Source organism: Oryctolagus cuniculus, chromosome 10 (genome assembly GCF_051225735.1).
Source record: "Oryctolagus cuniculus isolate XC-2025 breed Fujian yellow rabbit chromosome 10, ASM5122573v1, whole genome shotgun sequence".
Lineage (NCBI taxonomy): Eukaryota > Metazoa > Chordata > Mammalia > Lagomorpha > Leporidae > Oryctolagus > Oryctolagus cuniculus.
Window position 1 is genome coordinate 41,018,552 of NC_142876.1, and position 16,864 is coordinate 41,035,415.

Consider the following 16,864-nt stretch of genomic DNA (forward strand, 5'->3'; position numbering starts at 1 on the left):
GATGATTTTGAATAGTCCTTGTCTCAACTGTTGAGAAACACTGTTTTTTTTTTTTCTTCATATTATTTGTTGAACTCTTTACTTAGTCTAGGGTTAATCTTATGTATATAAAGTTAACTGAAAATAGATCTTGTGAAAAATAGAATGGGAATAGGAGGGAGGAGGGAGGAGGAAGGAGGAGAGCGTGAGCAGGAGGGAGGGCAGGATGAAAAGTATCACTACATTCCTGAATCTGTACATATGCAATACATGAAATCTGTATAGCTTAAATAAAATTTAAAAAAAAAAAGAAAAGAATACCACTTAACATCCAATAGAATGACTATCACCAAAAAGATAAAACACAAGTGTTGTTAGAATGCGGATAACTGGAATTCTCATACATTATTAGTGGGAATATAAAATGGTGTAGACATTTTAGAAAATAGTTGAGCATTTTGTCAAAAGTTTAAATATAATCACAATAAGACCCAACAATTCTACTTCTAGATATATACTGAAGATAACTAAAAAACATATGTTCACAGAAAAATCTGCATGAGAATATTCACGGCAGGCATATTCCAAATAGCCAAAAAGTAGAACAACCCAAATGACCATTAACTGACAAATAGATAAGCAAAACATGAATTCAAACATAAAAAGGACTGCAGTAATGACACATGATAAAACACAGAAGAATCTTGAAATCATCATAAAAAAAGAAAGAAGTCAGTTAAAAAGGCCACACATTGTGATTCCATTTATATGACATTTTCATAAAAGGCAAATCTGTTCAGACTGAAAGTAGATTGCTGGTTGATGGAGGCTGAGATGATTAGGGCACAGGGAGTGACTTAATCATTGTGAGTTTCTTTCTAGGGTAGTAAAAATATTCTAGAATTAGATTGTGGTGATCCACACTGAGTGAATACACAAAGCAAAAACAATGAATTGTAGGTTTTAAAAGAGTGAATTTTATGATATATGAATTATGCCTCAATTTGAAATAAAGACAAGTGATCTTAAATGAGTAAAAGTAGTAAATATTTTAGAGTTTGTACTCAGAAGAAAAATTTATGACAACAGTATCACAAAAGTCAGCAGGGAGAAATTAAGTACACACACATTGTTGAAAAGGCCTTAATCTATCAATGAAGTAAGAAAATATTAGCTGAAAATAGGGTGTGGTAAGTTAAAGATATATATTATAATTCCCAAAGAAGCAACCAAAATAACCCCACTAAGAGTGATAGCTAATAAAGTAGGACAAAACACAGACTTAACTCAAAACAAGGCTATACTCAAGACAAAACAAACCAGTATATGAAAAGATGCTTTCAATTTTTGTTAAGAACTTGCAACTATTTACTCCCCAATGTGAAATGGGTACTTGGGGGATAAAAGTGACATAAGTAAGCCTTTAGTGTCAATCACAGCTAAATCCAGTAGACTACTACATAATCATTAGTAATAAAATAAATATTAGAAAGGTCTGAAAAAAATGCGAACCCTGAGCTCAGAAACTTTTTCTATGAAGGGCCTAACAATAAATGCTTTTGTTTTCTTGGCACACACTCTCTATAGTAACTCTGACATTTTAACACAAAAGCATCCATAGACACTATATGAAAGAATGAGCAAAGCAGTATTCCAAAAGCGTTTCATGTACGAAAAAGGTAGCAGTACCACTTGGTCCACAAGTCACAGATTTCTTACCCTGACTTAAACACTAACTGGGGAGAGAGAATAGAACAAAAAGTAAAATAAAATGAATGAGTCATATAGGACATATGCCAAAGGGCCTCACAGACATTACTACAGACATTAAGATGAGGGAGAAGTCAATGAGTGGGGCTACAGAAACTAAAAATCTTTATATTATTTTCCAAGTATAGGGAATAATAACAAAAAATTGTAGTGCAGGTTAACTTTCTTTTAATAAGCTGTTTTTCTTATATAAAAGTATTCATCTACCAACTAACCAATTCACAATAACAATCATAAAATATGTTTAATTTTAAAGTTTCTTGCCAATTCCATTTATTAATGTCACACAGATATGAATGTATTCTTTTGAGACATATCAAGGTAATACATTTTCTTAGCTAAGGCTTAAAGCAAGTCTTGATGTTTTAGAGAAAACCCCTGTGTAATCTAGATACTTTCTATTCACACCCGGCTTCAGTGATAAATGATATATATTTGTTGATATATCAGCAAAGGGTCCTGGAATCCTCTTCATCTTGTAAGAATGCATATAGGTCACCTAATGTGCTTTCAAAGCTTCCTCTACCCTGTTTAGCACTTATTAAGAATGAAGAGTAACAAAAAGCTATGAAATCACTAACCTGTTCTTCTACTGAATCTCCTGCACCTTTTAGTGACTCCATGGAGATTGAAGCATCAGTCATCCTGGAAGTCTTAACTTTCACATCAGCTTTTGGATTCACCAACATGTGTCTTGATCTGATATTTCCTTCGGTAGAAATTCCTAAGGATTTCCATTCAACAAGATTTCAAAATTATATCTTTTCATTATTTTAAATCATCCCACCCTGTCAACCTCCTGCTGAGTATCCTTTAATTTATGAGACCTGATAGGAAAAACTTTCTTACATAGTAAATAAACTTCATTTTTAAAGACACCTTCATATACAATGAATAATAAAATGATTATATAGAAATATAGTAAAAATCCAATTGAATTTTTTAAAAAGTGCTCTGAATGTTTATAAGTCATGTTAAAACCAAGAAATTATAACATTCCATAGATACTTTAAATGAGAAGGAATCAAAGATAGTTATCAAATTAAGGTGCCTTTAATGTTTGTTTTACTGCTCATCTAGTTACAACCAGTAAACTTGAAATATTCTCTTCAATAAATCCTGTATCAAAAATTTCTCACATTTTTTAGAAATATTAAACCTAGGCTATGATTCATATAAGAAAAATACCCTCTTGTCTTTTAATACAAGAAGTATTCCACAGGTTCATTAACCATTGACTTGATCAGCATTTCAAACCTTAACAGAGTGCCAAATGTTCAAACAATCAACTTTGGTTTCTGAGGTACTGTTACATATCCAGTTATACCTGCAAAGTTGTCCTAATATTTTATTTTCTCCTAATACTCAAAGAGCAAAGAAGGCTTCCAAAATTTTAACACAGAAGATCATACCTGGAACATATATCACTGATTGCTCTTCATCAGAAACTATGCAGGAGGACGTGAAGGAAAATATTATGAAAAATTATCCAATATCCCAAAGCTACATCTCTTATGTATATCTGTTACAATTCATCATCTCTTTATACCTGGGAATTTATAACTAATTTTTAAAACACCACTAGAAAGCAAAGGGATTGTTAAATGCAGCATAATCAATATTATTCCAAAGTTCATCTTTATATACTCACAACTATTTGGTTTGTAAGAATTTTTAAAAATTTTATTTTATAGAATTGTTATTCTCTCCTTTTCCCAAGTGAGATAAACTACAATATACAGCCTTTTGTGGCTAGGTTTCCTTTCCTTTTGAAAACAAGAAGTTAAGTGCTCCTGTTTGTTCATTACTGGGAAACTGAAAAATTATTTTAAGCAGAAGGAATAAAAACTTCAAGGTGGGCTTTAGATTTGAAGAACAAATTTAGTTTGAGGGCAAGTCAATCATGCAATCACAAAAGCAACATTTATTCTTCTGCAGTGCATCCATGATATAGCCCAAGAAGCCATACTGTTTAAAAAGTGGAAGAAATTTAACACAAAGAGAACTATTTTGAATTTCAAAAGGAGGAATTTAGAAAAGTTAAGGTCATAATGCTGTTAGAGAAAAAGAAGCAATTTAATAAGAAAGCTTTCTTTCCAGAAACTAAATTTGATACAGAACTATATCTAAATCCAGTTCTAAACTCAGATAATCTGATAATCTCTTATACTTTTGGGAAAGAAGCAGCTAAACAGATTTTTTTCCCCAAATGATCTAGCAAATTTCAAAGTTTTCTGTGCTTTTTTGATTTCAAACATTTCTAGGAAAGCAATTATTAACTATATCCTTTTTGCAAAAGACTAGAATGGATTTAATAACTTGCTCAAAAAGATAATATATAATTATTTCATCTCAGTCTAAATCCTAGTAATGGAGTCTTTTGGGGGAATACTTGAACCCAAGGAACTCAGGAATATTCAGGTGGTGCTTACCGTCTCAGCAGCCATTGCTTTCTAGTAACTCTCAACAGCAACACACTATGCTAACACAGCTTTGAGATTCTGGCTAAAGACTAGTACCCCTAAATTTTCAATTTTCTAAAATATCAGGGATAGAGCTTAGAATGTTTTAGGAGACACAAAAGGCAAGGAAACAAAAATCAGAAACCACTACTTCAGGGAAACTGCTAGCAACTAATACAGGAACACAGAGAAAATTTCTAAACTCACTGATAACTAATCTATTGACTGGCTTGTGATCCATTCTAAATATCAGAAATACTATATATTTCAATGTGTCTTCTGGGGTAGTTATACCCAAATATTTTCAATTAAAAGGCATGCTCTTATTATTTAAAAAATGGCCTTATAATATGAAATCATGCAAGTTTCACAACATCAAAAACATTTCTTTTTTCATATCCTCAGACCAGAACAGGGACTGTATGCATTCAATGAACACTTTCTTGCTGTTTGGAACGTGTACCTGGGAAAAAGAACCCAAGTGGGCATGGGGTTCTAAGACAATGCTGAAAGACATGCTCCATACAACAGTGTCTTTAATTTGAAGGCAAGAATACTGATGAATTTTCAGTTTATGTCCCAAGGATGAGCTTTGGAAAGACTTAACATAACTGAGTCCTGGAAAACACACGCTTCCCTTGACTATTCACAAAGGAGCCTGCTCCCAGGAAGAGACCAACGCTGCGGAATCCCACTCCTCTTCACCTAGGTCTGGAAGCCCAAGCAAGTATTTCATCCTTTCACCTCCCTTTCAAATCTGACATCATCATTCCCATCCTTACTCTCACTAGTAACTTTGCTCCTCATATCATTAAAAAAAACTAACCGTAAATTTTCCTTAACCTTCTATTAGCATATCCAACAACTTTGCTGTTTCTACCTCCATAAACTCTCCATATATTCAGCTTTCCTTTCCTTTTTTTTTTGGATGAACCGTTTATAACTTTACATAAATCCAATATAGCCCTTATGCATACATAAACACACCCCATGTGTTTTTGTTTTTATTTCATTTTTTTGTTTTTTTAACATAAGGATGTTGCTTCTGATATTCTCTTCTTTTTCCTGAACCAACCATTTTCCCTATTAAATTTTTCCTGCTGTATCCAAACCTGTAATAATTTACATTTTCAGGAAAAGAAAAGCCTCCCCTGATTTTACATCCCCCTCCAGCTACTGGCCCATTTTTGCTCAGTCAAAAGTGAAACTTCTCAAAAGAGACACACTGTCCTCACCTACTCTACCCTCAATATCTAGCATTTGACAATCACACTTTGACTTCATCAGCCCATGCCACTACGTTTACCAAGGTTACAATGGCATGACTGTCAAACACTGAGTGAATTTTCAGCTTCTGAGTACTTGATTTATCGACAGCATTTGCCATTGATATCCACCCTCCTCCTTAAAACACTTTTGCTTAGCTTCAAAGACACTCCACATTCATAATTTTCCTCCTCCTTTTCCAACTATTCCTTCTTAGTCTCTTTAGATCCTTCCTTGTTGATAAACCTTGGTTCTTTTTCTCTACTCATTCACTTGGTGATTTCATTCAGTTCTCAGGACTTTAAATACCATCAACATGCTGACTTCCACCAAATTGATCATTAGCAGGTGCCTAATCCCCTAAACCTGACATTGCCATTTGGAAAAGATATCTCAAACTTAACATGTCCAAGACTGATGTCCTAACCTTTCATCAAAAACTGCTGCTCCCTTAACATTCATCATCTCAGTAAATGGTAATTCTAATCTTGCAGCTGCCCAGATGAAAAACATGGAGTTATCCATGACTCCAGTTTCTCTATCTCACATTATTCTTAATTATTCCTGTCAATGTGACCTTCAAAACATACTAACAATCCAATCATTTCTAACAAAAACTACTGGCGTTGTCCATGTCACCTTTTCCTCTCACCAGGAATATGGCAATAATCTTGTACCAGCTCTCTCTGGTTTCTATGCATGACCCCTCAACAGATTCTTTTTCACACAGTGATCAGAGTGAGCATGTTAAAATTATGTCATTTTGCATTCAGATTAAAAGTCAAAATACTTAAAAGGGCCTACAAAGCTCAAGTTCTAACCACTCCATGCTAAGATACTTCTCTAATTATCTACTGCTGTTTCCCTCACTCACTCCTCATTTACTTACACTTGTTAATGAGTGGTGCAAACTCCTGCCTCAGAACTTTCGCTTTGATGATATTTTTTCATCAAATATCTTCATGGATCACTTCATCACCACTTTTAGGATTTGGGTTATAGGTCACCTTCTGATTGAGATTTTACTTCCTAATCATATAGTTACTTATAATTGAAAAACTCTCTTTCTGTAACCTGTTTACCTCTCCCTACTACTTGCCTCTTTCCTACTTTATTTTTCTCCATAGTACTTATACTTATTGGACATACAATGTAATTTATTATTTATTAATGGCCTCAGCTCAATAAACTGTTAAGGTCAAGGAGCAGGCATCTAGCCTAGCAGTTAAGACACCTGCCACCTGCATCCACATACTTTTTTTTTTTTTTTTTTTTTTTTGAGAAAGAGAGAGAGAATGTATATGTGTGTCTCCTATTCATTAGTTCACTCTGTCAAATGCCTTCAGTAGACAGGGCTGGGCCAAGGCTGAAGTCAGGAGTCTGGAACGCAATCTAGGTCTCCTTGTTATGCCCAGATAAGTAGATCCCCAAGAAGCTATCAGCAACCTGATCACACCAAAATGCAAAAGCAAGGTTTTTATTAAAAAGGTACAAGCCGCAACAGGGACCTCATCCAACCAACCAGCACAGAGGAGGAAGGAGGAAAGGCCCAGGTCTTTGTTCCGGGACACTTTTAAGGGAAGATATGTCAGCAAGGGCTTAGGGTGTGGGGCCTTTTGTGATTGGGGGGGGTGGGGGAGGCGGGTCTCCATTTGGCTTGGGTTCAGGGAGTTACCTCATTTGGTAATCTCTACTGAGCTGCCCTTGGTCTACCGAACTAGCTGTCTTTGGTAAGCTTTGATATCTCTGGAATGCCTGAATGCCTGCTTTTACAAGGACTTGGGTCTGCTATGGGAAATGGAGACTGCTTTTTATTGTTTCAAAATAGTCACTTTGGCTCTTCATCCTATGTGGGTGCAGGGACCCATTTACTTGAGCCATCACCACTGACTCCTAGGGTCTGCATTAGAAGGAAGCTGGAGTTAGGAAGAGAGCCAGGTATCAAACCCAGGCAATCTGATATGGGATGCCAGCATCCTAACCAACATCTTAACTACACTGCTAAATGCCCACTCCCTATCCTCAACCCTCAATCTAGCCTCTAACTTCCTGGGAAGCAGCGGTAATGGCTCAGTTAATTGGGTTTCTGTCAACCATGTGGAAGACATGCATCCTATTCCTGGCTGCAAGCTTCAATTCTAATCCAGCCCTGGCTGTTGCAGGCATTTGTGGAGTGAACCAGAGGGTGGGAGCTCTACTCATCTTTCTGTCTCTCATTTTAATGTAAGCACCAAGAGAGTACCAATTTTCATTGTTCTGTTCAACATTGTATCCCCAAACATAAAAACAATGCCTGGCTCATAGTAAGTCATCCAGGAAAGAATGGAATTGGTATTTAATTTCTTGAGGCATTTTCAACAACTTCATGTTATCTTTCTATGTAATTCAAATTATGTACACAACACATATTCTAGCTACATTCATGGAAAATTTATTTTCAAATATTAAAAACTCTAAATAAACTGACTTCAACAAGCTTTTGAAAAATTAAGGATAAAAACATTTCTAGTTGCCTTCATCCAATTTACCCTTTCTCATAATTCACAATCTTTATCTCATTATTTTAAGAAATATTAAATGTTCTTAAATATTAAGAACCCAAATATTTACCTTCTTCAAATAGAGCATTTTTCAACAAATGTATATTTTATGGGGAACTCAAAGACAATATATACAAAATGTACTTGAACACTGGATATACTATAGGGTTCCATGTGCACCTTAGTTCTTTGCTTTGGAAGCAGCTTTAATGCTGGTTCCAGTCTATCCAAACTCCCAAAATTGAAGTAGTAACTAGAAACCCAGAAAGAATTTGTAGAGAGAACGAACATCTCTATCCCAGACCTCTCAGATATGAAAGAAATAAACTTATACTGCCCACTCTACTGAATGTGACTTACTTGCTACCAACACATATATGTGGAATTATTACTGACCACAGAGATTTTCTGGGCTAGTATATTATTTTTATATCAATATAAAGTCTTTGTCTATTTTTATTTGAAAACTCAATGGCAGAGACTATAGCTCTTGTAATGTTTTGATCAAGTCCTTCGCAGTTCATATTTGTTAATATCAAGTTAACTAATATTGTTAATGATAATACACCTGAAAGTATATAAGCAATCAAATTTAGATATTAAAGAAACACTAGCTTATTCTGACATTACCAGGAGCTATTATGAAAGAGGAAAGCAATTTACAATGAAAGGGGGAATACTTTACTGGAAGATTTAACCCATGAAATGACAACAAGCATACTGTTTGGCATGCTTTGTGCATGCTTTGTGCCAAAACAGCACTGTTGAATCATAGTGTACTGGATGCTGGAGATGCACAATTCACAAGAACAACAGTAAAAAAAAATTAAGTTCAGTGATGATCTGTCTGTCCTCTCATGATGGAAGCATCTAGGATTGGGAACTTTCTCAATCACATTCTGAAATCATTTAGGTCAAGAATCTAAAGAAATTTTTCCAATGTGAAAGAAATACCCATTACAGACACATACTTTTTGGTATTTTTCTATTGAAAATTCTACTCCAAAGGCTCTAGGATAGTCTGGGATATTATCAACATGACAAGAAAAGTGATGGAGACCTCATGATACCTAACTATATTAAATGACTTGGAACTGTCATGTCTTTCGGCAAACATTCAGCCACAAATTCACATTTGGCATTGCTTATATGTCCTATGGAGACTTAAAATTAAAATATCTGAGTCTGGGTGGCAACTGGTCATTGGGTGGAATAGGCTGGGGAAACACTTGATACTAATAACCTTTCAATTCTTTTTCTATGTCTGGATTTCATAGGATGTAATCACCACCATTCTTTTCCCATATAATTTCAATTCCTCGCTATTAACGGAAACATGGTTTTTTCCATTAAGTTTTGAAAGAGAGAATATAAGAGATAAGGGAGAATATATGTTTTTTTACATGCAATAGGGAATAATAGGACTACATGAAGAAGTGCACATATGAGGCTAAGACCAAGAGCATAGGCTTAGCCTACATACTGTAACCCTCCCCTCAACCATTTATTCTACATCAGAACACTATCATTAGTTGTTATAAACTAGTAAGCTTTCAGTATCTCCTGTCACAAAATTCTATCAATGCAGAGATAGTGTTTCAGGAAAAAAGACTCATCTCAATTTCCTGACTTCGGAAATCAGCCCAGAAGTCCCCAGTGCAAGGGACTACTGACAGGTAAGGGAAAAAATATTTCATTTACACAGTGCACTACATGTTTTCACCTCTGATCTCTACGTGATTTCATTTGTTTCCCGAGAACCTATCGGAGACAAGTGGTAATTAGATTTAGTCAGTACATAACACTAAACGTTTAGCAGCACAAAATGCAAAAACATCCCTCTCTCCACACATGACAGTCTACTCTTACTAACTGTATAAGAGGAACTTATAATGTAACTTTGTAAGTTTTACTGCGAGCTCAGTAGAACGTCCAAAGGGTGATTCTGCCAAAGGTAAGGGCATGGCCTCCAAAAATGCCATCGTCACTCTGGGCGAAGACACAGACCCGCCTCTGCAGACCCGGGATCACTGCCCTCCTCTCAAGGAACACCCCTTAAGGAACGAGAAATGTCAGGACCCAAGCTCAGCCTGAACAGTCGACCTAATCCAGGAAAAAACACCGCTGTCACGCGAACAGCTCATCTGGGAATACTACCACGGGGCTCAAAGCTCCACGGTCCCACACCAAAAGAACCCAAGAACTTGGATCCCTGGCCGTAGTGACCCACAGTCTCCACGCAAGTCAACAGCGTTACTTCCAAGCTCAGTGATTCGCGTCTTACTCTCTAACCTGCACAACCCAACCACGGACTGGCGACACTAAGACCCACAGCTCTCCTACAGCCCCAGGACCAACACCCAACTTCACCTATGGGCTCTAGAAGTCCGACAGGGTCCTGACTCGCTCCCCTAACGTCGCAGACTCAGGAAAATCCTAAATCAAGGCAAAAATGCTGCCTGCCAGCAGTCGTCCCTGCGCTGCCCACACCCACTCGTCGCCCAAGCACACTCTCACTCTGCACCCTCAGCTGGCTTGGGGTCACCCCGGGAGGGAAGGCAGAGGGACCCTGCCAGGCACAGGCTGGGCGACGACTCTAGACCATCTGTCCGGAGCTCACAGCTAGGGAGGGCAGGCAACCATAGGTGATGCGCTCAGACACCTGGAATTCCAGCCCGGAGACACCTGATACAGGCGAAAGCCCGGCACCAGGACAGGCGGGAGAGCACGGCCCCCACCCACGGAACCAGCACAGGAGTTTCCTCTCCACTCAGATTCCCACGTGACCGCTCGCCCCTCGCCGTCTGGGGGAGGGCGCCGGCGCCCCCTGGCAGGCGGGCAAAGGATACGATCGCGGCTCCAGAACGCGGAGGCACCCGAGCGGGAGGGGCCCGCCGAGTCCGCCATCTTGAAACAACCGCCACTCCGGGCGTCGCGCCGGGGCCGCCACGCCCCGGCCTCCAGGCTCGGTCCCCATTGGCTGCTCCGCGCAGAGGCCCGTCCCCGCTTGCGCGCCCGGCCCCGGCGGGGCGAGAGGGTCCGGGCGGAGGGCAGGCGGTGTCCTGGCGGTGCGGTGTGGAGCAGAGGCCCGGGCCGCGGGAACGAACGTCCCGCGGAACTACTGCTGCGAGACCAGGCCGGGGGCCCCATCTCCTCCCCACAGCTCTCGCAAGCGCCGAGAACTACAGCTCCCGGCATGCCGTGGACTTGACGGCCGCGGCGCTGAGGCGGAGCCCCGCCTTCCTCCGGCCCGACCGGCTTTCCACGCCCGCTGCCGCCGCTGCCCCGGCCGCGCGCCCGACAGGGACGCGAGAGATGGGGGATGCGCCGCCCCCGCTGCAGGGCTCCAACAAGCCGCACCTGGAAAAGCTGACCCTGGGCATCACCCGCATCCTAGGTGAGTGGGGTCGGAGCCCCAACTTATGGGTGCTGGGACTGGGGAGTGTGGAGTAGAAGACAGGAGCCGATGGATGAGGTGCGGGTGGGCGGTGCGACGCCGGACGCTGTTGGATGAGTGGTCATCGCTGCTGTGACTTCCGTTGCCAAGGATGCAAGATGGGGAAGCTGGTGTGCCTGTCTAGGCCGGGGCACGGTTTGCCAGGAGGGTTTGGAGGCAGAGCTGGGAAGCCTCTAAGCTTCCCTCCATGATGTGCCCCACCCCAGGGCCCGGGAAGGACGTGCAGAGTCGGGGCAGCGAGCACCTGACAGTTAAGACGCTGGGTCTCTAAGAGGCGCTCCCAGCCAGGGCAGCACTCTTGAAAGCCAAGCCCTTCCTGTGGTGGCGGAGTGCGAGGACAGTGATGCCGCCGACCTCCCGGGGCGGCAGCCGCACGCCCCTCTGAGTACAGCATCCGGAGGGGACGTGGTCCAGAGGAGAACTTGGGCGACTGAATGGGTCAGAATTTTACTTCGAGCCAACGTTTATTTAATACCCATCGCTGTGTTACACTCTGGGGCTACAAAGACAGTTCCGTGAAAGAAAAAGGCTGGGACTAGGTCCCCCGAGGTGTGAGGGAGGTCAATGATTATTGTTGGGAGGTAGCCCCGGGGAGGTGGCCGGCGCTATTTGGGAAGTAAAGGAACATGTTCCGGAGGAGGTGAGGCTGGACTTTGGAAGGCGAATGTGAGTTAGAAAACCGAGCAGCAGAGTGGCTGTGTAGGCAGGCTGGCTGAGACGCTGCTGCAGTGCCTTCCCATCGCAATCACAATGAACTCCAGACCCTCAGATGCCTGTGTGATCTGCCTCTCCGTCGACCTTTCTGACTATTTTCACTCTGTTTTGTCCCTGGCTGCCTTCGTGTTGTTAAGGCTGTGGCTGTAAATACACTAAGCTTGCTCCTGCTTCAGGCCTTTTGTAATTTGGCCCTCCACCCGCACTTACTCTGCTCTGAATATCTCTCTTTCTGGCGTCGTTCAGATCTCTAATTAAATACTGTTTCCTCAGAGAAGCCTTTCTGAATGTAGTTCTGATAGTAACACCCATACATACTGATCTCTTTGTTTAGAATACCTTTTTTTAATATACTCAGTACTTACCACTACTTGAAGCTATGTATTTTTACGTTGCTTTCTTAATTTGTCTGTCTGCTTTCTATAGTAGAAATTATGAAAAGTGAATTATTTTAGGAATGTGGGGTTTGTTTATCATGAAAATTGATGTAATACACCCTGTTAATTGAATAAATGACAAAAATCATGGTTATCTCAATAAATGCTGAAAAAGTGCTTAACAAAATCTGATGCCCTTTCATGACTTAAACATTTTTTTAAAAAAGGTTTATTTATTTATTTGAAAGGCAGAGTGACAGGGAGAGAGAGGAAGGGAAGGACGGGGAGGAAGAGAGATCGAGATCTTTCATCTGCTGATTCACTTCCCAAATGCCTGCAATAGCTAGGGCTGGACCAAGCTGAAATCAAGAATGTCATCCAAGTCTCCCACGTGAGTGCCCGGGGCCATCTTCCTCTGCCTTTCCAGGAGCATTACCAAGAGGCTGAACGGAAGCAGTGCAGCCAGGATTAAAACCAACATTTGGATATTGGATGCCAACGTTGTAAGCTGCAGCCTTAACCCATTGTACCACAACACCAGCCCCCCTATTAAAAAATTTTTTTAAGGGGCTGGTGTTGTGGCATAGCAAGTAAAGCCACCACTTGTAATGCTGGCATCCTGTCTGGAGCCGATTTGTGTCCCAGCTGCTCCACTTTTTAAAAAATTTTTTTTTTTTTTTTTTTTTTGGACAGGCAGAGTTAAGACAGTGAGAGAGACACAGAGAGAAAGGTCTTCCTTTTCCATTGGTTCACCCCCAGATGGCTGCTACAGCCTGCGCGATGCGCCAATCTGAAACCAGGAACCAGGTGCTTCCTCCTGGTCTCCCATGCGGGTGCAGGGCCCAAGCACTTGGGCCATCCTCCACTGCCTTCCTGGGCCACAGCAGAGAGCTGGACTGGAAGAGGAGCAACTGGGACTAGTACCTGGCCCCCCAACCGGGACTAGAACCCGGGGTGCCAGTGCTGCAGGCGGAGGATTAGCCAAGTGAGCCGCGGTGCCAGCCTTTTTTTTTTTTTTTTTTTTTTTTAAAGATTTTATTTATTTGAGAGGTAGAATTACAGAGAGGGAGAGAGACAGAGAGAAAGATTTCGATCCGCTAGTTCACTCTCCAGATGGCCTCAATGACAAGAGCTGAGCTGATCTGAAGCCAGGAGCTTCTTCCGAGCCTTCCACGTGGGTGCAGGGTCCCAAGCACTTGAGCCATCTTCTCTTTTCCCAGGCATAGCAGGTGACTGGATCGCAAGTGGAGCAGCTGGGACTTGAACTGGCACCCATATGGGATGCGCAGTGCTCCACTTCTGATCCAGCTCCGTCCTGATGGCTTGGGAAAAGTAGCAGAAGATGGCCCAAGTGTTTGGGCCCCTGCCATCCACATAGGAGACCTAGAAAAAGCTCCTGGTTCCTGGCTTAGGCCTGGTCTGGCCCTGGTGGTAGCAACCATCTAATGAGTGAACCAGTATCTATCTATCTGTCTGTCTATCTGTCTTCTTTCTCTGTAACTCTGACTTTCAAATAAGTGTTTGAATTTTTTTTAAATCTAGAAATAGGATATATAGAGATAGAACTTTCTCAACCTAATAAAGGCCATCTCTGGAAAACCTACAGGTAACATCTTACTTAATGATGAAAAACTGACTACTTTCTGCTAAAGATCAGAAATAAGAAAAATATGTCAAGGGTCACCCAAGACCACACCCAGATCTGATATTTTGCTATGATGATTACAGGACTTGGGGGATGGTCATACTTATGCATGATTTATTACAGCAAAAGTATACAAAGCAAAATCAGCAAACAGAAAGTTGCATGTGGGCTCATCAAGGAAATCAGCTTCAGGCTTTCAAGAGTCCCTGTCTAGTGAAATCACATGGGACACACTTAATTTCCTCCAGCAACATTTTATCTGAAATGTTGTCCACCTAGGAAGCATACCTGAACCTTGAAGTCCACACCTTTAATTGAAAATCAGTCATGTAGGCATCTCTGCTTAGCATAAACCCAAATCCTAGACTCCCTGAAGAAAAGCAAGTACTCAGTATAAAATGCAGTATTTGCACTAACAGTTTAAGCACACTGAGCAATTCTTACCAGGGAATGGTGGGAATCCAAGTTCCCAGGTAACAGCCAAGAACCAAACTTTTTTTAAGATTTTTATTTATTTACTTGACAGGTAGAGTTACAGACAGTGAGAGAGAAAGACAGAGAGAACGGTCTTCCTTCCGTTGGTTCACTCTCCAAATAGCCCCAACGGCCGGAGCTGTGCCGATCTGAAGCCAGGAGCCAGGCGCCTCCTCCCAGTCTCCCATGCAGGTGCAGGGGCCCAAGCACCCGAGCCATAGCAGAGAGCTGAACTGGAAGAGGAGCAACCACAGAACTGGTGCCCATACGGGATGCCGGCGCCGCAGGCGGAGGACCAACCCAGTGCGCCAGGGCGCCAGCCCCAAGAACCAAACTTCTGAGCAGTCCTTTCTGAGGATTGAAGTATTGGGCTTGCTGTGTTCACTGTTTCTGCACAATAAGAATCCTGCTGGAGTGGATGTTTGGCTTAGTGATGAAGCTCCAGGTTGTGATGCCCACAGGGCCAACACGTGGCAGTTCTTTCTGTCTCTCAATATTTTTTTTGAGAAAAAGAGTTCCAGGAGCTGGCGTTATGGCGTAGCAGGTAAAGCTGCCACCTGTGATGCTGGCATCCCATGTGGGCAAAGGTTCACGTCTCAGTTGCTCTGCTTCCCATCCAGCTCCCTTCTAGGGGCCTGGGAAAAGCAGCAGAAGGTGACCCAAATGCTTAGGCCCCTGCCACCTGCGTGGGACACACAGAACAAGCTCCTGGCTTCCACCTGGCCCAACCCTAGCTGTAGTGGCCATCTGGAGAGTGAACCAGCAGATGGAAGATTTCTCTCTGTCTCTGTAACTCTGACTTTCAAATACGTAAATAAATCTTGGGAATTCGATTCTTGCTACTTCTATTTATTATTGTATCAGGGTCATAGCTGAGCAAACTGGCACCAAGAAAAAAAAGTGAAGGCATCCAAACTGGAAAGGAAGAAGTACAATATGTACACTTTCAAATAACATGATCTTATATTAAAAAGAAAAAGAACTTGAGGGGTCCAGAAAAGAGAAGGCAAAAAAGCTATATACTAGCAATGAACAATCCAAAAAAAGTTATTAATTCCATTTGTAGTAGTATCAAAGAGAATAGAATCCTTGTAAATGTACAGAAATCAGTGACTTATGCACTGAAAACTACAAAAGAATGTGGAGAGGTGGACATTTGGCCTGATGATTAAGACACTGGTTAGGATGTCCACATCCCACACCAGAGTGCCTGGATTCAAATACTGGCTCCCATGTCTCATTCCTCCTTCTTGCTTAATGCAGATCCTGGGAAGCAGTGGTGATAATTCAGGTAGTTGGGTTACCACCACTCCGGAGACCTGGAATTCCTGGCTCCTAGCCAATGCAGGAATTTGAGGAGTATGCCAGAAGATGGGGAGGTGCCTTCACTCTTCTCACCTTTTCTGTTCCTCTTCCTCTGCCACACACATACACACACAGTGAGAAATTAAAGCAGAACAAAATATATGGAAAGACAAATCATTTTTCTGGATTCAAAGCATTAATATTGTTAAAAACCCAGCATTCCCCAAATTGATCTATACATCTAAGATCTACAATTCTTATCAAAGTCTTGAAGAGATTAGCAGACTGATGCAGTCCTAAAATTAACATGGAAATGCGAGAGTGCCAAAATAGCCAAAACAATCTTGGAAAAGAGGGGAAAAGATTTCTTTAATTCAGCTGTTCTTTATTTTGGTATTTACTTCTTTGGAGCTGATGAAAAATTTCTTTAGATGAATAGTGATGATGATTGTACAACAGTGTAAATGCACTTGATGCCATTGAATTGAACACTTAAAATTTGTTGTAGTGATGAATATTAAGTATATTTTACTATAATAAAAATTGTTACAAAGCTACCGTATTCTTAAGGCACTGGGATAAAGATGGAAATACAGATCAATGGAAGTAAGATTTATACTCCAAAAAAATCATATTTCATCAGTCATGTTGACTGATTTTGGCAAGAATATCAAGGCAAGTCAATAAGGAAAAATATTTTTTTCAGTAAATGATGCTATGATAACTGGATATAGACATGTAGAAGAATAAAATTGAATCACTATGTCATGCCACATATAAAAATTAACTTCAAATTGATCTTAGACCTAAAAGCTGAGCTATGAAAGTCTTGAAAGAAAACAGATATTGGGCTCATTCTTGCGTGACTTTAGGCA

At 41.0% G+C, this 16,864-nt stretch overlaps 2 protein-coding genes across 21 annotated transcripts in view; one reads left to right on the forward strand and one right to left on the reverse strand.

Moving 5' to 3' along the window:
• KIAA1328 (KIAA1328 ortholog) overlaps positions 1–11,215 on the reverse strand; it is a 336,489-nt gene extending 325,274 nt beyond the window's left edge. For 4 of the 6 annotated variants that reach the window (XM_017344119.4, XM_002713504.6, XM_089305777.1 and 1 more), the window contains exons 1-3: positions 10,867–11,215; positions 3,162–3,197; positions 2,331–2,473 (exon numbers count right to left, since the gene is read on the reverse strand). In XM_017344119.4, the coding sequence (XP_017199608.4) occupies positions 2,331–2,473; positions 3,162–3,197; positions 10,867–11,215 (528 nt within the window). Of the gene's footprint in view, positions 1–2,330; positions 2,474–3,161; positions 3,198–10,679; positions 10,797–10,866 lie in introns of those variants that run through there. The other 2 variants (XM_089305780.1, XM_089305779.1) reach the window with 2 other exon arrangements.
• Positions 10,860–16,864, forward strand: part of TPGS2 (tubulin polyglutamylase complex subunit 2) — an 82,754-nt gene continuing 76,749 nt past the window's right edge. For 4 of the 15 annotated variants that reach the window (XM_051851990.3, XM_089305789.1, XM_051851989.3 and 1 more), the window contains exon 1: positions 10,860–11,414. Coding sequence is in view for 2 of the 15 variants with exons in the window: in XM_051851989.3 (XP_051707949.1) it covers positions 11,333–11,414 (82 nt within the window). In the remaining 13 variants the exon portion in view is untranslated. The remainder of the gene's footprint in view (positions 11,415–16,864) is intronic. The other 11 variants (XM_089305790.1, XM_089305796.1, XM_089305798.1 and 8 more) reach the window with 9 other exon arrangements.